Below are 27,914 nucleotides of genomic sequence, written 5' to 3' on the forward strand. Positions count from 1 at the left end.
GTAGTCCAGGGTGGTCCTCCACTGCAGGATGGTCTGTCTGTGGACTCTGAACAACAGGGGAACATATCGACTGATCCATAACAGGATGCTGAATGGGCTCCTCATGTGGCTCAGAAGTCTCCACGGGTACATCTGAAGGGCCTGAGGATGGAGAAGCCCCGTCTGTAGTAGCGATCGGAACCGAAGAAGATGAGGAAGAATCAGCATCGGGTAAACCGGTGTACTCACGAATCTCAGCGTACCACGGTAAACCCTCCTCGATCGATGATGGCTCAAGAGGGAATGTAACATCCTCCTAATGATGAAGATATATAAGTCAAAATAATTGTAACATATAATGAATTAATCGACTTATTAATTAACTAGTACATACCGGATCACCACTGAAAATACGCCCTATATGAGTCCAACTAGAGACGTCTCGCGTACGCCACCTCAACATCCGGGGGGACGAATAGAGATCGACAAGGTCAATCCAATCGTGTAACGTCTCTAGAGTCTCGTATATCCAAAACTGTAATATAATCATTTACGATGTAAATAAATCAATTTATATTTTTGTCAATTAATATATATAAATGATAATATAAAACTTACCTGAAATGCGAACGGAAATCCGTAAAGGTTGTATTTACGGATTTTCGGCATCCGTCCAGAACAGACTCTCTCACTCGCCTATGACATAGAATCGTATGTCATCTGCCACACAACAACGCCCCACGGGTAGGAATTAAACCCGTCCAAATGATCAACTAACTGGAAGTAATCCGTGGACACCTTCTTTCGTCGATCATTCCCCAACAAAACAATGTGAAGAATATACAACAAGGCCATCTTGACAGCGTCAATATCGTCAGCCCCCCATGATCTCGACAAGAAAATACGCTCTAAGTCGTGATACTGCACCGTCGAAAAACCTTGAAAGTAAGTATCTCTGATCCGATGTCCGGAAGAACGAGGCATATATGAAGAGACATCAGTCCGTCGACTAAATGATAGACCTGTGACTAGTGCAAACTCGAACGGACTAAATCTGACATCAACCCCACTAACCCTGAACCAAAACTCGTCTCTGGCAGAGGGTCGATGTAACTGTCGGAGTAGAAACGCATGAACCAACATCCTGAAGAATTTGGTTTCGGGTAAACGAAGGAGATATCCGAAACATGTCCTCTCAAATAGTCGTAGCTGATCTGGGGTCAATGTAGCAGTAATCTGAGATAATGCGACACGCTGTGCACGACATATCGCCTCTGCCCGGAAGTGTCTGGTCTCGTCGGGGATTCGCAGCTCGCTGTCAACCCGTCTTCTTTTGCGAGAAATATCCTGAGACAATGTAAAAAATTCGTTAGAGATGAGTAAAAACAAATATGTAAACAAATGTATAAGTGAAAAAAACATAAAAAGATGAAAAATACCAAATAATCAAAAAGGAAATGACAAAACTTAAAAAACAAGATTTAACTGTCTGATAACGAAATTGAAATTTGAATTCTGAAAATTGAAAAACCCTAAAATGGGAACAATCAAAAAATCTTTCGAAAATCAGAAAAATACGAGTCGATATATCTAAAAATAGTGAAATCTGAAAAAATGAAACTGAAATTCGAATTCTAAAAGTTGGAAAACTCTAGAATTGGAGCAATCGAAAAATCCTTCAGAAATCTGGCAAATACGAGTCCATATCTCGTAAAACGGTTAAATTCGAAAAAAATGAAACTGAAATTCCAATTTTAAAAGTTGAAATAACCTAGAATGGCAACAATCGAAAAATCCTTCGGATATCTGAAAGATAAGAGTCCATATCTCGTAAAACGGTGAAATCTGAAAAAATGAAATTGAAATTCGAATTTTAAAAGTTGAAATACCCTAGAATGACAAAAATCGAAAAATCCTTTAGAAATCTGAAAAATACGAGTCCATATCTCGTAAAACGGTAAAATTTGAAAAAACAGAATTGAAATTCGAATTCTAAAAGTTGGAAAACCCTAGAACGGAAACAATCAGAAAATCCTTCGAATATCTAAAAAATACGAGTCCATATCTCGTAAAACGGTTAAATTCGAAGAAACGGAATTAAAATTCGAATTTTAAAAGTTGAAAAACCTTAGAATGGAAACAATTGAAAATTCCTTCGAAAATTTGAAAAATACGAGTCTATACCTCGTAAAACGGTTAAATTCGAAAAAACGAAATTGAAATTCGAATTTTTGAAGTTGAAAAACTCTAGAATGGAAACAATCGAAAAATTCTTAAGAAATCTGGAAAATACGAGTCCATATCTCGTAAAACAGTTAAATTCGAAAAAACGAAATTGAAATTCGAATTTTTGAAATTGAAAAACTCTAGAATGGAAACAATCGAAAAATTCTTAAGAAATCTGGAAAATACGAGTCCATATCTCGTAAAACGGTTAAATTCGAAAAAACGAAATTGAAATTCGAATTTTTGAAGTTGAAAAACTCTAGAATGGAAACAATCGAAAAATTCTTAAGAAATCTGGAAAATACGAGTCCATATCTCGTAAAACGGTTAAATTCGAAAAAATAGAAATGAAATTTGAATTTTAAAAGTTGAAATAACCTAGAATGGGAACAATCGAAAAATCCTTCAGAAATCTGAAAGATAAGAGTCCATATCTCGTAAAACGGTGAAATCCGAAGAACCGAAATTGAAATTCGAATTCTAAAAGTTGAAAAACCCTAGAATGGGAATAATCGAAAAATCCTTCGAAAATCTGAAAAATACGAGTCCATATCTCGTAAAACAATAAAATCCAAAAAAACGGAATTGAAATTCGAATTCTAAAAGTTGAAAAACCCTAGAATGGAAACAATCGAAAAATCCTTCGGAAATCTGAAAAATACGAGTCCATACCTCGTAAAACAATAAAATTAGAAAAAACGGAATTAAAGTTCGAATTCTAAAAGTTGAAAAACTCTAGAATGGGAACAATCGAAAAATCCTTCGGAAATCTGAAAAATACGAGTCCATATCTCGTAAAACGATGAAATCCGAAAAAACGGAATTGAAATTCGAATTCTAAAAGTTGAAAAACCCTAGAATGGAAACAATCGAAAAATCCTTCGAAAATCTGAAAATACGCGTCCATATCTCGTAAAACGATAAAATCTGAAAAAACGGAATTGAAATTCGAATTCTAAAAGTTGAAAAACCCTAGAATGGGAACAATCGAAAAATCCTTCGGAAATATAAAAAATACGAGTCCATATCTCGTAAAACGATAAAATCTGAAAAAACGGAATTGAAATTCGAATTCTAAAAGTTGAAAAACCCTAGAATGGAAACAATCGAAAAATCCTTCAGAAATCTGAAAAATACGAGTCCATATCTCGTAAAACGATAAAATCTGAAAAAACGGAATTAAAGTTCGAATTCTAAAAGTTGAAAAACTCTAGAATGGAAACAATCGAAAAATCCTTCGGAAATCTGAAAAATACGAGTCCATATCTCGTAAAACGATGAAATCCGAAAAAACGGAATTGAAATTCGAATTCTAAAAGTTGAAAAACCCTAGAACAGAAAAAACGGATATAAAATTCGAAAAGTACACAATCAAAAACCCTAGATAAGAAAAATCTCAATTTACCCCCTCATGAAAACTGAAATTCTAAAAGGTCCACTCTGTTCTAAAGAATTTCCCCAGCTTCCCAATATTTTAAAAAAGCTACTTTTCCCCCCCAAAAACAGCCAAACGATTCTGAACGTGGGATGCACGATTTTGACGTGGGAAACACTGTTCCCACGTCGGACTGCCGATCTTTTCGGCAGTCATTTTCGGCCAAATTTTGGTCGTTTCGGCCTCCGATTTTCACATAAATCAAATCTACACGTTGTCTAACACAAAACCCCTCAATCAATTCAACAAATACAACCAAGAATCAAAACATTTCAAGCATTTTTCAAACCGTAAACCCTAAAATTTCAAACCGAAAAATCTCAATCAAATCTCAATAATATGAGCAATAATTTGATCCAAACAAGATTAAGGGAGATATACTAACCTTCTTTGCCATTTGTGGGTGCCGGAAATCAAGAAAATCGACGGAAATCAGATCGCCCGTGGGATGAACGTGGTGACGTGAAAATGTTTGGAAATTTGAGAGAAATGCATAGTAAATTCACTAATATTAACGTGGGAAATAGCATTTTTTTTTTTGGGTTATATATATGGACATTTTCGTAATTTTGCAAAACTCTCGTTGACTGGAGAAATTTCAAAAAAACTCCACGTGGGATAAGTATTTCCCACGTCACCCCAATTGTTTTAAAAAGCTATGTTCCCCCCCTAAATTAGGCTGAACGTGGGATTTTGATTTTGACGTGGGAAACACTGTTCACAGTCGGACTGCCGATCTCTTCGGCAGTCATTTCCGGCCAAATTTTGGTCGTTTTAGCCACCGATTTTCACATAAATCGAATCTACACGTTGTATAACACAAAACCCCTCAATTAATTCAACAAAAACAACCAAGAATCAAAACATTTTAAGCATTGTTCAAACAGTAAACCCTAAATTTTCAAACCGAAAAATCTCAATCAAATCTCAATTATATGAGCAATAACTTGATTTAAACAAGATTACGGGAGATGTGATAACATTATTTTCCATTTTCGGTTGCCGGAAAGCAAGCAAATCGGCGAAAATGACGTTTGCCGTGGGATTGCCGTGGGATGCGTTAAAAATTCCAATTTTCTTTGAATTGCACAGTGAAAATTTGCTGTGTTTATATATGGGGGCATTTTCGTCATTTCATAAAACCTGGGCATTTTTGCTTAAACCTGAATTTTTTGGGTAATTTCGCTTAGACCCCTTTAATTTTGCCTAATTTTTAAAATTTCCCTACTAACAATGTTAGAGGACAACTATGTAATGTGATAACATGGGTGGACCAAGTTAACTTTAATCTTTAGCACTTCACGATTATGGTTCGAAATTCTAGTTTAAGTTTACAATTTATTAATATAGTGTTATTGTTTTACTTAACAATAGATAGAGCGTATTATTTTAATAATTATTAAATATATATTAAATTAAATTATAAATCAATTTTAAATTAAATTGAATAATTTAACATCTTCATGAGTTAAATTAAATCAAACTTTTTTTTAATTTAAATTAGATTTAATTTCAAAAATGAATTAATATTTTTTATTTAAGTTTAATTCAAATTTAATTTAAATAAATTCAAACTAAATCAAATTGATCTAAATTAAGTTTCGAGAATGAGCCAATTCAATTCAAAACCCTAAATAAAAATAACATTATTTTTCGGTACAATATAGTTTGCTTACATAAAGAGATGTAATTAAGCTATTAGTAGATCGTAACTTGATGAATAATGCTTAATGTTTTTACTCTGACTGACACTCGTATGATAATATTTTAATTAAAATAATATTCAGTTAAAAGAAGTCGTAGATTGATAGTATGTAGTGTGTATGTCTTATCATAAGGATTTTATTTCACTCTTAATTTCAGTTAACTTTATATAAAATCAAATAAAAATTAGATAATAAACATAATTGTGGCACATTGGTACCGTACGCTGAATATTCCTTGAAATTGTTGTGCTTTAGTTTAAGGATTAGGGTTCTGGCAACAAAATTGTGGCCAACAGGTATGGTTCATACCAACAATTGCTTTCGCGGGTTGCACCGTAAAATTTTACAAAACAATATATTAGCGTCAACATAACAATTTAATCAGATTATTTGGTGGTCAAATTGTAACCCAAAGCTATTTACATAGTTCAGCGGTTAATTGATCCATTGACTAATATCAAGTTAAACATAGACTCGTATATCATCAAATTTTGATCTAACCGGTTCGATTGATTAGTCCGGTACAAATTTTTACAACCGTGACAATGCTTGTGTTGTTTCATAAACAGGTGTTTAAGTCAGGTTAGTAATGGTTGAAATGGGATTAATGCTGGCAGAATGAATTGGTAACCAAGGAGAATTTTCAAGAAATTGGTAACAAGTGATTGAAACACTGAGACAGAAGGAGAAGAGTTGGGCACTGTCTCAGAAGAAGCAAGCAACATGATTCAAAGACATCATGAACACAAAAATACATGCTTGATTTATTTTGTTTTAAGATTCAGTCAAAATCTCATCAACACAATCCTGTAAATTGAGATTCTCTCAAGATCTCATTCTGCAAACTGTCGAAAACAGTAAATTTACAATTCATGTAGATCGCCTATCTGGGTTCAGACTGCTTCAAGCTTTGAATATGCTAGGCATTTGCAGCGACAAACTTTCCCATTGCTGATCAGATGAAAGTGTTCTCTGCAAGCTCATCTGGGGTTTTCTAAATGGTGCTGTTATATGGTAAACTCCTATCCGTTTTATTTGAATCAGCTTGAACAACCATGTTTAGCAATTAGTTACAGTAACTGCGACTGTATACATCTTCTATCCACCTATCACCCATAACACTCAGGATTAAATAAGCTTTATCTTAAGTTAGGTGAGTGACCCTTACAATATTAACATTTCTATCCAGGGCTCTCATCCTAAATCAAGTTTTTTTTAAGACACTTTTTTATAATTTTGTATACACATACTCAACTGAAACATTCTTCCAAAGTTATTAATGTTCTAATCATGGAAGTAAGCTCCCTAACAGCCAGTTGTTGAACCATGTTAAAAACCTCTTTGTATCCAATTCTTTATTTGTATTTATCTTACATTATAATGAATATCAAAATTCAATAATAAATCCTCAACAGTGCTATCATAATCTATTTTATACAAAACTCTAAATTACATACATCTATTACTAATGAAAAAATCTTATCAATCCCAAAAATTAGCAAAATTAGTGAAGTATTAAAATTTAAAAAAAAAATACCTTAAGACTCCCGGGTTATAAAAAAAAATTTTTATCAATAGGTGCAATTCATTTGTATGGAAATTGGTGTGCAAGCTTGTCGAAATTCCTAATTTTGATTCTCCTTTCAAAGAAATGAAGAATAATCATTCAAACAGCTATATTATGACATTCTTTTCGAGTTCCCTGGTAAAACAGTGAAATTCATGGCAGTAATCTCCGTAACCATTAAAAACATTCTAGATATTCAGCCAAGGATAAGCAATCAATGTCTACAGAATTACAGCAGTCAAGTAAAAGAGCCAAAATTTCATTTATCTCGGAGGGTGAAGAAAAATTAACATTTTCTGTAACACCTGGTTCCCTGGTTATAGAGGGGTCAAAGCCAGAAGCTGATGAACGATCTAATTTTCTAATGTTACATTACATCAAGAGAAGAAGAACTAACTAGAGAGTAAGGTAACAAAAATTGTCATGCTGCTGCTGACAAGCATCAGAACCCAAGCTCTATAGGTTCTGCATACTGTATCAGACTGAGATGATCTGAAAAATGTTGATACACGAGCTGAAAGCAGCTTCAGAGTTGCTATCCCAGCAAAGAAAAGACTCACCGATAGTACACAAAGTTCTTTACTTTCCAGATTCGCTTGAATGTTTCCAATTTTTTCAACATCTAATCTGCCAAAAAATAGAAAGACAGTAAAAAGGTGGTAAGTTTACTATCTAGATAGTGCCATATCAAAGTGTAAAATGGATTCTAGGATCTACATAACTGGTTCTAGAGTTATTAAAACATGCATAAGACTAGTGAAAAATCTATCATAATGCCCAGTTCAGATCTGAAATCTCTCTGATGGAGAACAAAACAAACTATTAGTAGATTCTTTCAAAAGAAAAAGGAGAACACCACTAGTGTATAAAACTGGTTTTCAATTCACTACATGGTCAGCAGTAATCACTTATACCTTCTCTGTGATTATATAGAATCACGTAGGAATCCTAGCAAAAGCTGAGACAGTAGATGAATCTAGGTGTCATGCCACAGATACTGGAACAAGAAAGTGAGATGTAAGGCTAATTTGGGTTGGAATTGAGAGAAGCCCCGTTTGCATTGATAAAATAAAATGGGACTCGCCTATTGAATGGTTCTGAATGAAGCATTGGAGACAATAATGCATCAAGAGACAATAGTTTCATGATATATGCATAATTGTCAAAAAGGTCAAGAAATTTGACAAGATAGATAGGAGCTGCTTTGAAAAAGGTATACAAAAACTGTGATGATAAGATACACTTAATTTCTAACCTCAACATACGATTTTCCGTGACCAATGCATTCAGTTGAGATGAGAAATCATTTTTCCATGCCTCAAGGTTTGAGAATTCTTTTTCCTGAAGAGAAAGAAATGAGATACAAAAAAATTAGGCAGTTCCTTTATATAAAGAATATAAAAAGAAGAGTCAAAAAGAGGTGGAAAAAATAAAGTGGCATAGTACCACAGTCTCCTTCCAGTTGATGATATCTTGAAGTTCCACTTTGCTTTTCTCCAAAACCTGTGACATTCTTACTAATTCTTTGTCAAGCTCAGGTAAAACATCCTGTTGTCGTCGGTTCAGTTCTTTGATATACTCCTCGAGCACCAATAAATTCTGCTCAAGTGACTTCACCTTCTGCATCAAGATCCTCAGAACAGTGTCACCTGGTATTCTGCCATTTGGATGTTGTCTTACTTCATTCCCAGGATCAGGAATCTTGATCTTGCCTGAAGAGTTTGGCACATTTTTATCAAGCTTTTGTGCAACCTCCACGTTTTCCTCCTGTATATTAGCAGTCTTCACACCATTCTGAATTTTTCCATTTTTTTGACTGTCAGTCAAATTCACTTCTGGTTTCAAAGAAGGAACTGAAGTCGAGTTAGGCTCTGGTGATTTACTGGGTACACTTCCTTCGGAGGCCACAAAGAGATCTTCCAACATATGCTCAATTGCATCAACACCATATACCTCCACCACACTCAGAGTGCAATAATGTTCTGATCCATAATGACTAAGTAAACTTAATTTCAAGTACCTCACCCATTTGGGTTCCGGCAGCTTAAAGCTTTGAAGTTGCTTGACATTTGCAGCAACAAACTTTCCCAGTGGTGACCAAACTTCTGTTGGGTAACTCAAACTACTAGACAACTCAAATTCCTTAAAATTAGAAGAATAATGCTCAAAATTTGCAATTTTAACATCATCAACCAAAGTCTCCTCTGCAAGCTCAATCACAACAAACTTCTCAGTCACTGAACAAGGGTTTATAAGATACTTATCATGATTATTCCCCAATATGTTTGTTGCTCCTTTGGCTTCCTTATTATGTGCTACCACTTTTGCACCCTTCTTTGCAGAGGCATAATTGTATTCTGATCCATCAGGATCAAACCGATGTGTGATGTTAATAAGCTGAATCTCCATGCCCCAGCCCTTCTCTTGTTTTGTGAGGCTCCGGAACTCATCAAAATTGAGATAAGTGGCTTGAGGCGTTTTTCCATTTGGCAACGCTGGTTTGGTTGCATTTTGCTCTTCATACTTCTGTGCTTCACAAACTAAAGCCGCATAACCTAAAAGCTTCCAAAATACTTCTTCTAGTCTACTTGTTTCAGGAAGAGAGACCTTGTAAGTTTCAAGTCCCTCATTATGAATGCTGTTGTTAGAGCTTGCTGACATATTAGGTTCTAACAGCATCGCATTTGAATAGTTATGGCTTCCATTAGTGAAATGTGGATACACAAAAGCAGATTCACAGAACTTTTCATTGCAAACTGTATGAAAAGGTATAACTTCTTTAGCAGCAGTTGAATTCCCTGAAAAATACATACAGTATAATACTCGTATTAATGAATAAAGAAACCATTCAGCCAATTCTCTCGCAAAGTAACACCACAAAATTGATTCTTAAAAACCAACCCAAAATGCATTTTAGCTCACAAAAGAATTCAAGGAAAAATTAAGGAGACTACATGATACTTCTTAAAGATGAGCACCATGAATGAAGGGCTGATTCAAGTCATGCTAAGTCCAAACAGGGACTGGCTTGATCTCTGCTCAAATCCATAATAGTTTGTTAGAGATTGAGCTCATTCGAGTTGGTTGGAGATTTTGTTCGAGGGTTGTCGATGGTACTGACATGATAAATAGTGTCACTGGTGGAGTGGGATGAACAACATCACCGGAGGAGGGTTCGAATCTAACTCAAGCTGAGCTAACAAACTAAAGCTTCAGCTCGAATTTGGCTCAAATTGAGCCAAACACCAAGCCAACAGAGCATGAATTACGAAGTACTGAAACTTTTTATCCTTCTTTGGGTACCATCAAAATTGGTTCCCACTTTTTCTGCTGGTGTGGCTTCCGACTAATTGTGTTATACATTAAATAAACTGAACTATGCATTAAATGATATTTTGGCCACTTCTATCTAGTCATTGTTTTAAGAACCAAAGAGCACGAAATTAAAGGTTTCCCACTAAGTTTTCCATCAATCAAAAAGAAAATTGGAGAAACATCTCCGAGAAAGAGGAAAGTGAGTTGCAAGAAAATTCCAAACAAAACACAAAATGGGCAAGAAAAGATAAAAATAATTTATCAGAACCAAAAGAAAATAAAAAAATGCACCTGAATTATCATGGCTAAGACCAAGTTTAGAGTAGAACAATAAGAATAGAAACCAAAAGGAGACTAACAGAGACAGTGAGAACTCAAAGAAGCTTCTTTTATTTTTGTTGTTATCACAAGAAGAGTTGTAGGTGTTTCTGGATTTTCTGCTGCTTTGACATTTGATAGCTTCATTTGAACATGAACCATTTTGAGGTTTCTTCATGTTTCGTCCACAAGAAGGAAGCAGGTACGCACGAAGCAGCTTTCTGTTTCATGTAAAAGAGAGTGAATGAAGGAATGGCCTCAACGGTTTGTTTAATGAGTCTTGTTTTATTCAATAATATTTGTGGCTCCTGGGTGTTTTACTTCCCTGACTTGCGGGAACTCCTTTGTGCCATGTAGAAACCGCTTACTACGGGATGGCAGTAAAAGAAAAAAAAACATTAATAAATCTCTCAGAGCCCAGCCCTGCTAGTCCCTTCTTTTGGAAGACCAAGTCTGTTAGGTTATTAGCAGAAAATTTCAGAAAACTTTCATATTTCTATTCAACAAATTCCTCATATTTATCCAACAAATCCCCTCCTAATTTGGGGGAGCAGCATTTTAGAGCAATAAATTATCTATGGCACAAGTCTACATCTAATTAGGGTTGCGTTCTGAGTTTGTTCATCTTGTTTATTTTTGAAATAAGCTTTCAACTGAGCTCAAACTTACTGTTAATCAACTCAGTAAAATTGCAAATTCATGAATCAAGACTCAATTTAGTCAACTATCAATAAACCCATATAAACTTGAAAACTCACATTTACACCCCTGATAAATATATAACTGATAAAATTTAAGTATAATTTTTGCCATTCTTATTTCAAGCTCAAACAAAAACTTTTCAATTTGGTGAGCTCCAACTCGAACCAAGCAATACTCAGTTTGGTTCAACTGGATTGCAACCCTACATTGAACAACAATGAATCATGAATCTCTATCATACTCCATTTCACGCAACAAGAGCACTAGAGACAGGATAGCTTGGTTTGATTCAAAGAAGACAGATACAAAATCAAAATAGTTTTTTATTTTTTAGAAACAGCAACAAACAGATATCAAAAGAATTACAAAATCTATGACATTAACATGTCAAGGTTGTTGGGATCCATCAATGAAACAGAATCTAACTCATTGGCAGGTGTTGGCCTTTGGAATGATTTGGCAGAGCATATTCCAACCGAGCAGTCCCTTGTTCTTTTTTGAAGAAAGGAAGGGTTCCTGGATTTTCCTCCTCCAAAAGAAGACTTAATGGTGTTTGAGGAGGGTAATTATTCAATATAAAGTCAATTTCTTCTCCACTAATTTCTTTTTGATCAAGGAGAACCTGCAATGCAATTCCAATCAATCCCATAACTAGATTAAATTACTCAGAATACTAATATTTTCTGTACTTCTATCATCAAAAGTATAAAATGTCAAACACTTTCATTTTTAATCTTGTTTTAGTTTTGGGCTAAGAATACCTTCACAGCTTTAAGCAATGCTGCATGGTGTCTCTGAAGCATAGAAACGGTCCTTCCATACATTTCATGCAGTAACTCTTCAGTTCTTCGTGCAACATCATCATCCATATCAAAGTTGATTGGAGGTTCAATAAGATCATAGTCATCATAAAGTGATCCTTCAAAGTCCAGCCGTGGGCCCACGAATTTAACATTCTTTCTCCACGGTGGTGGTTCTCCATGTATGACCATTGGATTCTCTAAATTCCATCTGTAGAAAGAGAAATAAAAGATCAGATATTAAAGTTCCTCTTAAAAACAACAATCTCAACAGTTTGCAGTTGAAAAGGCACTTACATGGTTAAAATTTTGCGTGCAAGCCAAGATGCATCTGCAAGGTAGTTAACTGATGCCCTTGATGTGTCCTGTCCATAAACAACCTCTTCTGCAGCCCTTCCTCCAAGTAAAACCTTTACAGAAATGAACTTAAATGAAACACTAACTCATAAGAAGCAAAAGAACTAGCAGAGCCACACTAGTCAGCCAGAAGTTCACACCTGCAGACGATGTAGCAATTGTGGTTGACGCTCAAACATGTATGATTCATCATCAAGCCGATGAAATACTAACTGTGATAGTGTCTGTACACAACACATGATATGCATTACCACAGATAACAAGTGCCAAAACACTTAACAAAGCAAAATCTAATAGTAGGGCAACATAGCCACACAACAAGATAACTTCTCTAGAGACCTTAAAGTACTTTTTAATGGTTTGTCAAAGCTACATTTTATTACATTGCATGACCAATGGTACAGATTTAACTAATGTAATTCCACCTGATAAATCCATGTCTGGTGATAGCTATCCTTTCCTACTCTGCAAGCATGATGTTTTTTTGGCCAAAGTTTTGGCAGGACGAGGCACCGTCCTCAACATAAAATAGTTGTTTGAGTTTCAATACTAATGTTGTGCCCTTATGTCAAGTGGCTACTTATGACAACAAAAGCGTCCCAAAGACCTTAAAGGAAAAAGATGATTAAATATATAAGGAAACTGGACGAGGACCTGACCACGGGGGACAATAGAAATGCGATCACAACATTCAACTTCCGCATTTTCATATCGCCTTAGCAGATGAGAAGTCATGGCAAGTCCCATTTCTGTAGTAGCTCTACGACATTGTCCTTGATGGCCTAAGTCTAGACCAAATCGTTTGGGTCCTACTGTAAGTCGGTCAACTGCATCATCCATGTCTGACTGAAGAATGGATTCATGTCCTTTCCTTACTGCAACAAGAGCAGCCTCCTGGACCAGCTGAGCCAACCTTGCTCCTGTCCATCCTGAACAAGAAACATGATTCAGAAATTGCAATGATAAATTCGGTAAAACCCAAAAGTTACAAGCATACCAGGTAAGTTTTTGGCATATGAAGATAAATTGACAGAATCCGACATTTTCACTTTGCTTGCATGAATTTTCAGAATTTCGGTTCTCCCCTTTGCATTTGGAGGACGGATTCTTATCTACAGCACAAAAGTCATTGCAACAATTAACAGCTGAATACCATTAGATGAAGTTATAGTAGTATGTTAGTGAAAACAATGAATAAAACAGGCCCAAGTAAAAAGATATTAAATATGCACATATTGTCAATTAGTCAGTTTGTTTCTTGACAAATTATCATTGAACATGACAAATATCTCATCATTAAACATGACAGATCTGACCAAGGTCAAGAGGCCAAGCAGACTAGGAATAAAACAACTTTTTTCTTTATCTGCTAAAACCACTATGTTGCTCAGCTAGTTATCTCCGCAGATCAGTTATAGGGACAAACCTTCCTATCAAAACGACCTGGACGAAGAAGGGCAGGATCTAGCAAATCCCTACGATTCGTTGCAGCTAAGAAAATAACACCTTTACCAGTATCAAACCCATCAAGCTCTATCAAAAGTTGATTCAATGTGGTTTCCCTCTCTTGGGTGGCTGCATTATACAACTGGTCTGTAGATTCCTTGAAAATCCCTTGACGCCTGATCATGCAAAAGCAATCATTCAAAGTATTCACATACAAACTAATGCACAGCAAAACAGTTCATAAACAGTGATAAAAAAAATATAGCAGCTACTTTTTAAGACATTAGAATCAAATGTGGTGGTGCATTATGAAATTCTAAGATCTACCAGAATTCAGTACAAGTGACAACAAGAACCCCATACCTAGTAGCCAATGCATCAATTTCATCAATGAATATAACAGACGGTTTGTTTACCTGCACAGAGCAGCATATAATAAAATAAATGAATAACTTATATCATCAGAACTTGGAAGCTTATACAGTTATATCAACATAGCCAACTTGGTTGGGTGTCCTTCAAAGTCCAAACACTTCCAAAGTTACAATTGCAATTAACCACAAGCCACAGTAGCAATCAAATCGACAATGAGCACTTTAATCACCTTGGCTCTCTTAAATAGGTCCCTGATACGAGCAGAACCAACACCAACTAAGACTTCAACAAACTCAGATCCAGCCATTTGGTAAAATGGAACCCCAGCTTCACCAGCAATCGCTTTGGCAACTAAGGTCTGGAAAAGCATTAGTATTCACTTTGTGTTCATCAAAGCCGATCCACATGGTTTGAAAAATTGGATAACGCATAAAACAAACCTTGCCGCAACCAGGAGGACCCTCCAATAGAACCCCATGTGGGGGCTTTATCCCCATTTTATCAAAAAGTTCAGGATTTTTCAAGTACCTCACCAACTAATCAGCAGAAAATGAAATTAGTCAATTTACTTCAAATAATTACAATTCGTAGAGTAAGGGTTATAGTGCAAAATGACAGGAAAAAAATGTCCATAAATTGAATATCGACTTGAAATTAACTAAAATGACTTCTGCGTAATTACTGAAACGAAACTATAAATTATGAAATTAACATCAGTAAAGGAACAAGATGTGCTACAGAATTGACAAAAAGATAATTATACTTTTGTACAGGCTCAAACAACAAAAATATGACAAAATAAATGCTTAACTGTTAACATTCTCACACTTTCAAGCTTTCTGAAAAGATGGAACTAAAAATGTAACCAGAAAAGGCTCAATACTTGCAAAATCATATTACTTTTTGTGAAGTAGACTAACAGTTGACTACTAGTTCACCACCTTCTATTCAAGGCCTCAAATAAAACCATTTCCTATTGATGAAAAGAAAGTGAAAGCATCACCATTAGAAGAGACAAAGATAGGGTAACAATACCTCCTGTAGTTCCTCAACTGCTTCATCAATCCCCGCTACGTCGCTAAACTTAACTCCCGTTGAGCCCTGAGTGAACATTATTGCAGAATGTAAACAAATTGCACTTCAGACCTCATTATAAATATGGGGGAATGACTCATCATTAGATACTAACATCAACACGAGCTTCTGCTTTAGACCGTGAAAAATCAATCCCTTGCCACAGATCCTGCAAAATGTAGACATAATATAATGCATTCCCTCGCCAAACAAAAAACAGCATAGAACCAGTTGTTCTCGATGCATGGCATACAACTGATGCAGATTTCATTGCAAAACTGAATAATATTTACCCATTTCCTGAAATTCTTTGGTCTTCTTGAAAGTGTAAAACGGACTAGGAGAACCATGATCACAAGAACAAGTATGATTGGTTTAAGAACCTCAAGGCTGGCAGAAATACCACCATAAGAGTACAAATCAGATAACCTAGTGAAAATTCCTCCTTCACTAGAAAGATCAACAAGATTTTCCTGTACTCGCTCAAAGATACCAGAGATCACACCAAGAATAAGGTTAACAAATGGTTTCACTATGGGCCATACAACATATACAGTTGCCACAAAGATGAAACTGGTTACAGCAAAGACTGCTGAAGCAAGGAATCCTCCAACAATTGCTGCAGCAGCAGCCATGACAGCTGTCACCATTCCAAGCTCCACCATCATTCTGCTAGATATGGAAGATGCAACTGGATGAGGGTAATCTGGCAGTTTTCCCACCCAAGACTGCAGCACAAATACAGACATAGAAGAAGACATATCTAATCAGAAGAAAAGAATCTGCCAACTCTTTCAACAACATGTCTTAATATCTATGCTAATGTGAGCAAACAGATCATTCACAGAATATCTAGCCTTTACTAAATGTAACAGAATTTATTAAAATTAAATGATAAAAAAATCATTCAAAAAGATTAATAAGATTGACAATTTAAAATTGTGACCTCCAACCACAGTTCCTTAAGTCTATGTTAATAATTCAGTTAAAACCAAGCATAGAACTTCTTTGACCCTAGTTATAATTAAAAATATAATACAAAACTATTGCTATCAAACTTCCAGCTTTACTAGTTATTCATGAGCAGCAACAGAGTAGGACTTAGGCAATAAAATCAATTGGATTTAAAGAATGACAACCGTCATGCGCCTCTCTATTTCATATTGTGGACCCTTGTACTCCTCCAGAAGCGCTTGGACTTCATTCTCATCCAGCCTCATTGCCCTATAAACACACAAAAAAACACTAAAACCACATCAAAACACCACAAAACCAAAACGCAAAATCTAATTATCATTCAATCAACTTTACCATTTGGTTCTTTGCAAGCTCTTATCACCCGGAATCTCTTTCAAATCAACAACAAAATCCCTATATCCATTTGCATACGCCACTCCACCAACCTCCTTGGAAGTTAGCAATCTGACCTGATCACACTTCATGTACTTCCTAAAATCCTCAATACTCATCTTTGGTAGATTCTCCACATTTCTATGAAATTCTTCCTCCTCTGACAGCTCAGACCCGAAAACTTGCTCAGGCACATATAGCTTCCCTCTATATTCCCTCAAAAGATCCTTCAAGTAAACATTTTCAGTCTCATTTTTATGTCCACTCTCTTTCTTTGGTTTTCCACTCAAATTTAGCTTTTCTGCTAAACTTCGGAGAACACCTTGGTCCTTTGTTTTACTCAAATTCTCTTTCTCTTTTAAAGTATACAACCTTTGGCCAATTAGATACTTGGGTTCTAACTGGCTAGGATTTTCCTTCAAAAGCCTAGACACAAAATCTTCTCCGGAAGGTTTGCTAGTGTCACCAGATTGAGACAATTCACACAGAACTGTAAATGATCTATTAAGAAAATGGATTCTTGACTGAGATTTTCGCGTGAATTTCAAGGGTATACAATTTCGGGGGATCGATTTTGTGTAGCTGTAGGGTTTATGAACATTAACCCTAAATGAAATGAGTGTGTCAATGGTGGTCATTTTTTGAGGTAAATGGCAGACTAAAGTTGACAAAGCTAGGGTTCAAGATGAGCTGTATAAGAAATGTGTGAATTTGCCGTCATTGTCTATGAGAAATTTGAAAAATTAGGGCTTTTAGTTTACGAAAATAGGGTTTTTATTGAAATGAAAGCAGACCGAGCAAGAAAAGAACGGAGCTTGGAGACGAGAGGTGTCCCTCTTTTCTCAGCTTATCCAAAACCGACGTTTTGGCGGTTCGGGTTGTGAACTTGCAATGAGTTCCTGGTCTGGGTTTCCTCTTTTAATTTACAGAAACATAGGGGATGACAAAAAGATACTTAAAAATACTCATCGGGAAAAAAAAAAAAACAACTTATAAAAGTTTATTCGCGTTCAAATCGAACAACTTGACTGATTTAGGATTTAGGATTGTTTTTGTTTTCATAAATAATAAATTAAATTTAAAATTCAATCAGTTGAGTTCAAAGGGATTAAAATCGAATTCAAAATTAATTTGACTTTAAAGCTGAATTTAAATTTTAATTCGATAATCTTGAACTATTTTAAGCTAACACTTTTTTAGATTTAAACTATTTTCAAAATAGACTTTATTTGAGTTTAGATTATATCATTTCAGTCCTACTTAGAACGCCCTATTGATTAAGCTCCTAAAGTTATTGAGGTAAAAAAATAATAATTTTATTTTAACAGAAGTAAGAGGTAATTACAAATTATTTTTCATATTATTTTCAGTTCTATATTTGTCCTTAATTGAGAAAGAGAAAGGCTCATGAGATTAGCGGCGTAGGATAGTTTACACTTCCCATTGTCAATTCAAGTTTTTGTTGCAGCTCATTATGGTATTTTGTAACCATAAACACAAACGTGACAAACCCATGTATATGCGTTCGCTCAAAATGCACATAATTATGGGTAGATTCAAACTGAGCTGCCAACTTGGCTTCAAACTCGTTTGGGCTAATGCAAAGTATCATCAGAAGATTGCTGACAAATTGAATAACATCTTTTATATCACCAATAAAATGAACAGAATCATTTGATAGACAAATGAACAAATTTCAAGCTGAGCTAGGCCAGTTTGTATTCACCTTTACCCAGAATCAGCCTCTTTTACATCAGCTCATCCCAATTTATGTAAATTTTGCATGAAGCTCGTCTCTTTTAAGGCTTTTAAGTTTACTTACATTCAAAACGTAGATGTAAAGATTTAATCACACAAAGTGTTTTAATATGGTACATCCGATATAAACCAGTTGTCACCCTTTGGAGCCATAAATTACTCTAAATTTTTGTTTACACTTGGTCTGTAATGACAGTGTGTTTCCATAACTACTGACAGATTCTCATAGGTAAAAAAAAAAAAAAACAAGGGGTTGCTCCTACCTTCTAGCAGCTTTTTTGTTATTTCTTTTAAAAAATAAATTTGAAGAAGTGTCACGATAGGGGATTGATTTTCCCCTTCTGTTGGGCAGCCGCCTCGACATATTGCTCTGCAAGTTTCTTCACCTTTTCACCTTCCTTGATAAGGAAATTCGCATTCTTGGCATCTGAGTGGTACTTCATAACTTTATCAGTAGTTTTTGCCACTGCCCATCTATATTGTTCAACTGTGATCACACCACTCTTGCAGAGTGGCCTGATGTGCTCTTTGATGTAAGCTTCCACCTGTGAATTGGAATGACTGATTAGGTAAGAGGAAACGTGTAAAAAGAAAATCAAATAAGAAGCATAAGTGGGCAGAGGTCACCTTAGTTTCAAGTAATTTTATTTGTATTATATCATAGAACAATATCCAACAAAATTTGATAAGCACAAGTGACAATGACAAATGGAGCTCTGAGTACCTTCTGATGCACATTGACATTGCAGCACTGGTTGTCATCACAAGCGTTAGATGTAGCTTCCTTCTTGGCAATTCTATCACCTGTTTGAAAACAGGTCGACGATTTTTCTATACCAGAAGAATTGTAACCGCTGGTGCTGCAAGTTATGTTCTCAGCACAGATTTTAGTTACAACATTGGATGTTTCTCCAGCACATTTGTTCTTAGCTGAAGCTTCTCCATCAAGTAATCCATGCATCTTCTGTGATTCTTCAGGAAAATTGCTAACAAATGATTCTTTATCTGGGCCATATAACTCTTCACATTCTGCTAGTGAAAGATCTTCACCTTCTTCACAAGGTAAGGACTCAGGAGGAACACAAGACTTGCCAGTCAGACACTCAGCAGTTGAGTTTTCAGCGCCTGCATCAGTAGGACAGGAATCCTTATCTACGTCATTCTTCCCCGAAACCCTATCTTTCAGATCTATGTAATTATTTGAATTTTCAGAGTTGAGAGTGGAGAAAACCACTTTCATTTTTGGTGCAACCTCTTCCTGTTGTAACTTAGAAACTTTCACAGTACTAGCTCCAATGTAGTCTTCATCTTCTAAATCATAATCAAAATCACCGTATATATCCACTTCTGGATGTGAATCCATCTCAAATATACTATCAGATCCTTCCTCTTTAGTCTCCACTGAGGATATATTCACTTCATTCTGGACCTCTGTTGCTTGATGTGGACTATTTGGAGGGGAATCAGATATAAGACCAGCATTTCTCAACGCTTCTTCAATCATAGGGTTAGCCGAAAGTTTGTCAGTAGTTTGTTCCAACTCGTCAACAGGAACTGAACATGGAGAAGAACTTGATTCTGTGGCTCTAGCAGCCCTCTTGTTATCTGAACGATGCAATATCTCCTGGGAACATAGATTCAAATATACTAGCTTGCTGTTTGACCTATCAGCAACCTCCCTTTCAATATTAACAGCATCTGCAACAGCCAATTCTGTTTCTGCAGTTCTGTGAATGACTGGTAGATTTGCTTTCCTCAAAAAGAGCTCTGTTAGACGGAAAAGTTGTGTCTGCACAATATATAGCTAAAATTACTACTAAAAAACCAGAAAAACAACCACAGACTTGGTATGCAATAATAAGGTCATTTTAAATGATTATAGCACCTTTTACACTTTTTCCTTTCCCATGGAAAGACAAACGTTTTACACATGGAATCATCCATTGGATATGCTATGAAACACATAAGAGACAACCACAGTTAGTTTGAGATTGTTGTAGCTTGTTCCATAATCACTTATATGTCAGCTTTTCAAATAATCAACCTAAAAAAAATTTTGTGTTTTTTTTTTTTCGGTAATTAATTTATGAGGTGTTTGCTTTGTGAAATTTTCAAATTTCTTTTTATAAGAGGAATGAGATATAAACCATGCAAAAAGACCAAAATAGTTTTTCTAAAATAATTACTTTTATTATTAATTATATTAAATTATTTATTTTCATACAAAATTTCAAAATTTTCAAAACATGAAAACATTGTTGTGGTGGCCGGCTACCGCTGTAGGAAAATTTGCCGGCGCAAAATAAAATGACACATTGGCATGCTTGCATAGATCATTGGCCAGTGAGTGCAACTGTGTCCATGGTATTGTCAAATACTTCAATGTTACTCTGCAAGGGACCAAAAAGTTCCAGCCAAACTTTGTCAGACCATTGCAGCCAGACATTGCCATTTTTAAAGATGCCACCAGCACGGTTGCATAGATCACTTGCTGAAGAGTGCAACCGTGCCAGCTGTGTTGACTCACTTGACCCTAGCAATTTTCCAACAGTGGCAGGAGGCTACCACTGGCCAGTTTTAATATTTTATTTGAATAGTTTTGTTGATTTAAGTTAATACTAGGGTGCTTTTGTAATTAACCCTTTTAAAAGCAGCTTTTGAATTCTGAAACTTTTGGAGTCTTCCTATAAAATAGAATTTGTCATAATCAGCTTGTCATATAATCATTTTTCAAGTTAGATTTCCAAACACCATTTAGACTATGGATTAAAAAATACGTACTTATGGGACAAGCTACAGCAACCCCAAACTCATCCTAACAGTGTTGAAGTAAAATGGAACAAGAAGCTTAATACCTGCCTAACCGATATAGGGATTTTATTATGGGGACTAGGTGCCAGTGCTGGTCTCATGTCAACTGGAAGTTGAGCCTGCTCACAGCACCCCAAAAAGAGGAATTATTAGAAGTTACAGAAAGTGAAATACAATCTCAAGACACGTAAAAATGCAGTTTCGAAGGGGTAAAAGATAGCATACTAGTAGAGGATAATTTCCTTTAAGCACGGCATTGTCTTGTGTTTCATGTGTTCCACTTTTGCCCGAAACAGCAGTTTTCCTAGCAAGAATCTCCATAGCCCATTTTCTTTTATCCATCTTCACATTATCAGATTTAGCAGTCATGCCATTCTTGGAATTGGAGGTTGCATCACCTAATGGAGAGACAGAGGACACTTTTGGGCGTCCGTTCGGATAAGCTTTACTAGAAGCAACATCACTTTTAGAGGATGAACTATTTTTGGTCCCTTTCTCTATAAGTGAGGGAATGCCAACTTTTGATGAAACCCTTATGTCAGTTACTTTTGAAGCACATCTATCAATAGAAAGCTCTGACTTTTTCTCAATTGAAGTAGTTTGATCTTTATTTTGGTCAGTATGAACAGTGACTTTGCGAGCTGAAAGAGGCTTGATATCATCCTTGCGTGGAAAAACAGATGTATCTGCTAAATACAATCTGGAAAGTATGGGATTTTTAGATTGGCATTCCGTCACAGGCTCAATATCTGAGCTTTCTGAATTCTTTCTGAGGAGGTTAAGAACTGACTTCAAAGTTTCAATCTTCTCAGGTTTTGTAGCTCTCATGCAGCGATACTTCCAAAATTCAACTTCACAGTCTCGGTCCCATGCACGTCTTCTTCTTCCATTGGAATTCCCATAAATTTTCTTTGTAAGATTTTCACGAACTTTACCCTTCTCAAGCAAGGACTTCTTAACCTTCACGGCAAAAGGCGATATCTTCTTGGCAGGTTCAGTTTTTGGTCCTGCTATAGCAGTCCTGAAGGCAGAAAGAAGTTTAGCGTCGAAAAGGTGTTCACCAAAATCTTCTGAGGATCTGTTACGAACAACTTCTCTTATTTCTTTTCTTAGTTCTTGCACAATCGTTGATGAATCCTTATCTTCAGCAGCTCTCTTCATGATTTTTTTAACTCTCAAACCAGATGCATTTTCTCTTTCTTTTAAGAAATTATTGGGTGAATTTTGGTGCACAAGCCCTGTGGAAGATCGTTTTGTCCCCTTAACTATACTCATTATAGAAATCACATCTTCCTTCTGTGGACTAAGTTTTGACTTACAATCTTTGGTCCCTGCTATCAAAGCAGGAGGTTTTTGGAAATTATTGGAAATAGATGCATCCTCTTCTTCCCTAACTGAAATTGTTTGAGCCTTCCCTTCAGCTCTAATTTTCTTTGCCGAAGCCTGAGTGTCCCGAGTGTCCTTAGCTTTGGTTGCAAGGTCATCATCCGTCAAGAGAGGATCGTCACTAATTCATATCAAGAAATCAGCAGCAGAGAAAACTATAAATATTCACATCTACAAGCAGTAGAAGATAAGCATCAACAAATTTAAGTCACAGAAGCACACATCTTGAAGTGCCATGACAATCAAAACCACATTGCATATGCACTGAACATGTGTCTTCCTTTTTTTTCCTCTTGTTTCAGCTTTCGGTTGGGATGTGGTGGATTATATCATGAAAACTACACTATTTCAACCTACAATTTTTGCTGACACAGGTACTGAGACAAGAACAAGTCAGCCAATGAACATTAGGTTCAGAACTTCTAACCTAAATAAATTCATCTATAAACATATTATCCCATTGTTGTTCTCAAGGTTGGCAAATATGCAACGAAATTCAGCTGATAGGATTTTAAAATTAGCATGGCATTTTTGAAAAAATATGAGCTGGCCCAAAGCAGTTAAGACCAAAACTATATCTAGGCAAGATAAGGATGCACACCCTAGCTTTGTTTAACCTGAAGCCTATTGCAGATACAACAGAATCTGCATGATAAAGGGCAATTAACTCACAATGAAGTCAATAAATGTCAGAAAATTAGAGGATGGCCAGCCAGTAATAAAGTTCGATATAGAATTTTAAACCAACAATCTATATTGTAAGGTTCCTGAACCAACTCCTATACTAGATTGATGGAAAAGCACAAAAATATCTCAATAACTGAGCCAATAGCAACCAAACACGGTACTTACGAAAGCAAAAGAGAAATGCACCAATAATTTAAGACATCAAGTTTTCATTGGGTGTTATCAGTATGAAATCTCAATTGTGAAAAAGTTATGAGCACTAGTTGCCAAAAGGTTAGTAAAACTGAGAACAGTAAGTGACCTGCATTCTGAATGGTTTCTCTTTGCACCAATAATTTGGGAAGCATCTTCACCAGCACCAGGCTCCATCTTGTCATCTGAAAGCATTTTAGAGGACAAACAAAATAAAATGATGACTACGACATGCATTTACAAAAAATTCTTACAAAACTAAATATAAACAATGTAAGCATTTTACCATATCCTGACAATGGGATGAAGGAACTTGTGAAAAAGACACTAATAGCCTCTCTAGTCTTTAACTTACCTTTGGGCAAAGATTCTTCTAAAGGATTTTGATGCTGCATATCTCCAGTAATTTGATCTTCAGTTACATCTTTGTTTACATCATTAACTACAAGGGATATTAAATACATTTAGTCAACCAAAAAGAAATCTGAATTTCCCATTGCACACAACAGTATAAAGGAGTTTTAAGACTAAGATGACCAAAAGATGCACAACTGGAAAAATAACTAAAGTTACCAGATAAAAAGGAGCCCACAGATAAACCAAGATGAAGACCTATACTGGATTCACTTTCAAACAGTTTCTTTCCAGTGTAAAGTTCATTAAAAGAGTTGCTCAAAGAGCTTTTAACTCCATCAGATGAACACTGTTCATTTACTTCTTCAACAGAACAGCTTATCTTCAACTCCGTATGTCCCGAGGAATTAGAAGGTAGACTTGAAGATGCACCATGCAATAAGGATAGCTCCAGCTCCTGCTTCTCCAACACAGGTGGAATATCAGTTCTCTCATCTAACAGCAAATCAGCCTCAGGACCCTGAGCATCATTAATAAATGTTTCACTTCCAAGGCCCTTGTCAACCTCAAGCATTGACAGATGGTACTCATTTGGCTCTTCAGTGCATTGATTTCCTCCAACCATTGAGACAACAACAGCTGTTTCACCAGCATCAGCAACAGATACAGATACCTTTCTCGAAAATGCAGCCTCTGCCAAACATTCACCTTTGGCAATTTCTGGACCACAGTGGCTTTTTGTGCTTTGTGTTAAATTGACAGCAGACTTCTGTGGCCTGTCACCAGTACATCTACAAAAATGCAAGATGAAAATTGTTAAGACTGAGAACAGGAAATAGAATTTGATCTAGTTTACTCAGTACCTGTCTCTTAAAGCAGAGGACATAATTTGGAATATAGAAAACTTTTTTGGATCTATAGGTATTAAGTCATAGCATGATGATTTAGAACAAATTGCAGGGTTATGCCAAACATGATCAAGATTTCTAGTCAACCATGAAATCTCTCAAAGATGAGGGATTTGAACCCCCTTGATGCACTCCGTCATAACTACAACCTAAAAAAGGTTATAGAGCAATGTACATTATCCTACTTTGAATTTACACATATAAAAAGGTTTTTTCACATGAATGACACATGCTACTGGATACACTAATAATTATTCAGTGCAAAGACATAACACACAGACTTTACTGCACTAAGTAACTAACAGCCCAACACTGACCATTAAAATAATCATCCGCTTCTAATCTACCTTGGACATAACCATGTATCTTCAGAAGTGCCTTCAGGATCAAAGCCCACACAAAAAGCATGATACCTGTTGACATGAAAAGTTAGATAATCAGGGCATACCAAAATCTAAATTGTACATGAATGTTATAAGCACTCTAAAATTAAGATCCCTACGAATTTAATCAAAAGATTACAGTTCACCATATATCACAAGAATCACATGCAATCGATGTGTCAAGATTTGAGTCTCCCTCCACAGTTGTTGATCCACTTCGAATTTTGCATCCATCCCCATCCAAGCAGATAACTGCCTAAAAATGATAAAAATACACAAAACTAAGATGCTGAACATACCTTGAAATACAAAGTGAATGTTGACCAGATATTCTAAGCAGAACTATAAACAGTAAATGGCTTCATTTAATTTCTGAAACCACAGTATCAACCCTGAGATATTTTCCTCTTAGTTCAAACAAGGAATTTTATCTACATTCTGTAAAGAGCGATAATGACACTGTTACAGCTTGCTGTAATCGAACAGGGTCATGCTTGGGCCAAGAAATATGAAATTTCTGCTTCCTTGGTAGTTTTCTTTATAAAATCCACATTCAATTCAAACTATCTTCTCTCTATAACCCAGATAAACTCAGACTGAACTTCTGCAGTCTAGGAGTCAGGTTCAGTACCTTGCACTTGTGCTAGAAACCCAAAAAGATAACAAAAGAAGGATAATTACATTTTCATCAATATAGTATGACGGAAAAGATAGAGTGTTGCTCTTGCCCTCGATGAACCAATCATTATCTCTGCATCGAAGAAAGGGAAGAAAAAATAAATAAATCACTGCTGAATAAGAACAAAGTGAAATTATCAAAATTTTAAATTCCAATCACTCCATACAGAATATCAATAGTCAAAATTTATACTGAAAATAGCAATCACGGCTCAAAATCCCATGTGTAATGTTAGCCTCAGTAGTTTATTGGTTATAATTTCTTATAATACACACATAAACACTAACATATAAAAGGGTGCATAAACCTGTCATACAGCATATAAAAGCATGAGAGAAAAAAAACCTAGAGAAGATCAAGTGGTTAGACAAAAGAGCATGATTGCATAAAGGTCCTCATCCAATAACATCTAATATCCTACTCCAACCAGACAAATTGAAAAGACGTAGGAAATACGCATAATTTATAGAAAAATAAGTACCGAGATAAGGAGTCCTCATCAACACTGTTGCTTCCAATGGTATCATATACCTTCATAATCAAATGTAAACTCATAAGCCTTACAGATGATTTAGCACCAAATTACAACTAATATCTGAAAGAACTTTACAAATGAAATAGTTTAAAATTGGCCATGGAGACAGAGTATTCAATGTCCCAATAACAAAAACAGTGATAATATAAAAAAATAACATAACAAAGTGTCATTTTACATCACTCACTGGTACACATGTAATAAGCTGAAATTCACCCTGACAAAGAGGGCAGAGATTTGTGATTGTGGACCAGTTGTCAATACATGCAAAACAGAACCTGAAATCCAAAAGATATGCACAAGTCATTGACTCTAATCTGTTATTAGTATAAGAAAATGTAAGTTGGAAATTATCGTACACATGATTCATAAAAGCAAAGTTTTAATAATATCATCCAACAAACTTAGAAAAATCACCATTGCCATAAAAAAATACTTTTAACAAATCCAAGTTCCAAATCATAGCAAGTGCTATGGAAGAAAATATCCTATGTTACATTTACGCTTTGAACAAACAAGAAAATGAGATGAAGAAATATTAAATAGTTTCTCAAAACTATAAATTGGACAAAACAAATATTTATGCACAAGCACATAATTAGACAATTGGCAATAGAAACCTATCCTGGAACAAGAATAAAAGTCACGCAATTTCATAAAGCACTTGATAGCAAAGTAAAAACAGTAGGAAAAGGAAGAACAAGTTGGGTGATATATACCAGTGCTGGCAGCAATCTAGAACCCCTCTATCAATGATAACATCCATGCATATCCCACATCTTCCACCCTCAAAACTCGAATGATCCTGCACAGTACAGCAACCTATTTAATCTCAATAGAACACATATCAGAACTTGTAAGCAGCATTTTAACTTCATTCCCCATGTTTAACAGAATAACCAATGACCTAGAACCTATTACATAAAAAATTTAAGCCTCATTGCAGCTTAATCAATACTTTATAAGTATTACCAAAACATTGAACGGGCACACGATAATTTATTTCCTAAAGTATCATAATACAAACTACAATAAATAGAAATTACAAAAGCAAAATTCACTCGAAACCCACATTCTCAATATTATCAAGTTGAAATGCGTCTTCTTCCAACATGCCACTTGTTTGCATGTCCAAATTAAAATCTGCACACAGGACTTAATATCATCAATACTAGAAGAGACATATATAAGTGTATATATGTAAATCAAGGGTGGTTTACCTGATACTGATGGAAAAAAACTTACGAAGATGGGGCGGAAAACTTTACCTTATACTGATCGAAACCGCCAGTTTCTGAAGATTTTCTGAAGATCAGAGAGTGACGAAATTGATGAGAGAAAGGGCAAAAGCGTAATTCTGAGAATCGAGGGATCGAATTTGCTATTTCTAAATGAAGAATTTCCAGGGAATATTTACGATGTTAAATTTAAAACAGCCAGAAGGTGTGTTTATAATATAAGAAACACTTGGGCATTAAAAACATTCGAAAATAAGGTAAATCGGATATTTTTGAAACTATATGGGCTTATATGATAGTTTTGTCTCAAAACTAAATATATACCCAATCAAT

General features: G+C 35.6%; 3 protein-coding genes across 6 annotated transcripts; all 3 read right to left on the bottom strand.

Moving 5' to 3' along the window:
• Positions 1 to 7,156: 7,156 nt before the first annotated feature.
• On the bottom strand, positions 7,157 to 10,963 carry LOC123210776 (SUN domain-containing protein 5). 2 transcript variants are annotated; one of them, XM_044629253.1, is made up of 5 exons: positions 10,520 to 10,963; positions 8,360 to 9,711; positions 8,169 to 8,254; positions 7,828 to 7,910; positions 7,427 to 7,540 (listed from the first exon to the last, which is right to left on the bottom strand). In XM_044629253.1, exons 1-4 carry the CDS (start codon positions 10,722 to 10,724, stop codon positions 7,862 to 7,864), a joined length of 1,692 nt encoding a protein of 563 aa, XP_044485188.1. In that variant the 5' UTR covers positions 10,725 to 10,963; the 3' UTR covers positions 7,427 to 7,540; positions 7,828 to 7,861. The 2 variants fall into 2 exon arrangements, with proteins under 2 accessions (XP_044485187.1, XP_044485188.1); XM_044629252.1 differs by lacking the exon at positions 7,828 to 7,910 and having other exon boundaries at positions 7,157 to 7,540; positions 10,520 to 10,957.
• A 503-nt stretch (positions 10,964 to 11,466) lies between these two features.
• On the bottom strand, positions 11,467 to 17,700 carry LOC123211763 (probable inactive ATP-dependent zinc metalloprotease FTSHI 1, chloroplastic). Its single transcript, XM_044630628.1, has 15 exons — positions 16,612 to 17,700; positions 16,440 to 16,524; positions 15,594 to 16,028; positions 15,416 to 15,469; positions 15,262 to 15,327; positions 14,667 to 14,762; positions 14,456 to 14,584; positions 14,215 to 14,267; positions 13,832 to 14,027; positions 13,403 to 13,517; positions 13,060 to 13,334; positions 12,546 to 12,629; positions 12,346 to 12,458; positions 12,010 to 12,259; positions 11,467 to 11,870 (listed from the first exon to the last, which is right to left on the bottom strand). The coding sequence occupies exons 1-15, from the start codon at positions 17,286 to 17,288 to the stop codon at positions 11,670 to 11,672; spliced, it is 2,829 nt and encodes a 942-aa protein (XP_044486563.1). The 5' UTR covers positions 17,289 to 17,700; the 3' UTR covers positions 11,467 to 11,669.
• Positions 17,701 to 18,509: 809 nt separating this feature from the next.
• On the bottom strand, positions 18,510 to 27,766 carry LOC123211269 (uncharacterized protein At4g10930). Of its 3 annotated transcripts, none has more exons than XM_044629883.1 (15): positions 27,612 to 27,766; positions 27,416 to 27,486; positions 27,063 to 27,148; positions 26,531 to 26,621; positions 26,290 to 26,339; positions 25,811 to 25,880; positions 25,269 to 25,381; positions 25,094 to 25,159; positions 24,058 to 24,629; positions 23,840 to 23,926; positions 23,594 to 23,669; positions 21,445 to 22,726; positions 21,264 to 21,338; positions 19,133 to 20,197; positions 18,510 to 18,953 (listed from the first exon to the last, which is right to left on the bottom strand). In XM_044629883.1, exons 2-15 carry the CDS (start codon positions 27,470 to 27,472, stop codon positions 18,723 to 18,725), a joined length of 3,921 nt encoding a protein of 1,306 aa, XP_044485818.1. In that variant the 5' UTR covers positions 27,473 to 27,486; positions 27,612 to 27,766; the 3' UTR covers positions 18,510 to 18,722. The 3 variants fall into 3 exon arrangements, with proteins under 3 accessions (XP_044485818.1, XP_044485819.1, XP_044485820.1); XM_044629884.1 differs by having other exon boundaries at positions 25,276 to 25,385; XM_044629885.1 differs by lacking the exons at positions 27,416 to 27,486; positions 27,612 to 27,766 and having other exon boundaries at positions 25,269 to 25,385; positions 27,063 to 27,111.
• Between the last annotated feature and the right edge of the window lie 148 nt (positions 27,767 to 27,914).

Source organism: Mangifera indica, chromosome 3 (assembly GCF_011075055.1).
Source record: "Mangifera indica cultivar Alphonso chromosome 3, CATAS_Mindica_2.1, whole genome shotgun sequence".
Lineage (NCBI taxonomy): Eukaryota > Viridiplantae > Streptophyta > Magnoliopsida > Sapindales > Anacardiaceae > Mangifera > Mangifera indica.

Bases quoted from the DNA above. Each gene is read 5' to 3' on its own strand.
- LOC123211763 (XM_044630628.1), bottom strand. From the start codon at position 17,288: ATGACCACCATTGACACACTCATTTCATTTAGGGTTAATGTTCATAAA. The intron at 15,328-15,415 runs GTTAGTATCTAA...ATGTTCACTCAG, and splicing joins AAGCAGAAGCTCGTGTTGAT to GGCTCAACGGGAGTTAAGTT. The intron at 13,518-13,831 runs GTTTGTCCCTAT...TTTGTGCTGTAG, and splicing joins CAGGTCGTTTTGATAGGAAG to ATAAGAATCCGTCCTCCAAA.
- LOC123211269 (XM_044629883.1), bottom strand. From the start codon at position 27,472: ATGCAAACAAGTGGCATGTTGGAAGAAGACGCATTTCAACTTGATAAT. The intron at 26,340-26,530 runs GTGAGTGATGTA...TTGATTATGAAG, and splicing joins AGCTTATTACATGTGTACCA to GTATATGATACCATTGGAAG. The intron at 25,881-26,289 runs GTACTTATTTTT...TCTTCGATGCAG, and splicing joins GATGAGGACTCCTTATCTCG to AGATAATGATTGGTTCATCG.
- LOC123210776 (XM_044629252.1), bottom strand. From the start codon at position 10,724: ATGAAGAAACCTCAAAATGGTTCATGTTCAAATGAAGCTATCAAATGT. The intron at 8,255-8,359 runs GTACTATGCCAC...CTTTCTCTTCAG, and splicing joins TCAACTGGAAGGAGACTGTG to GAAAAAGAATTCTCAAACCT. The intron at 7,541-8,168 runs GTTAGAAATTAA...ATTTTTTGGCAG, and splicing joins ACGGAAAATCGTATGTTGAG to ATTAGATGTTGAAAAAATTG.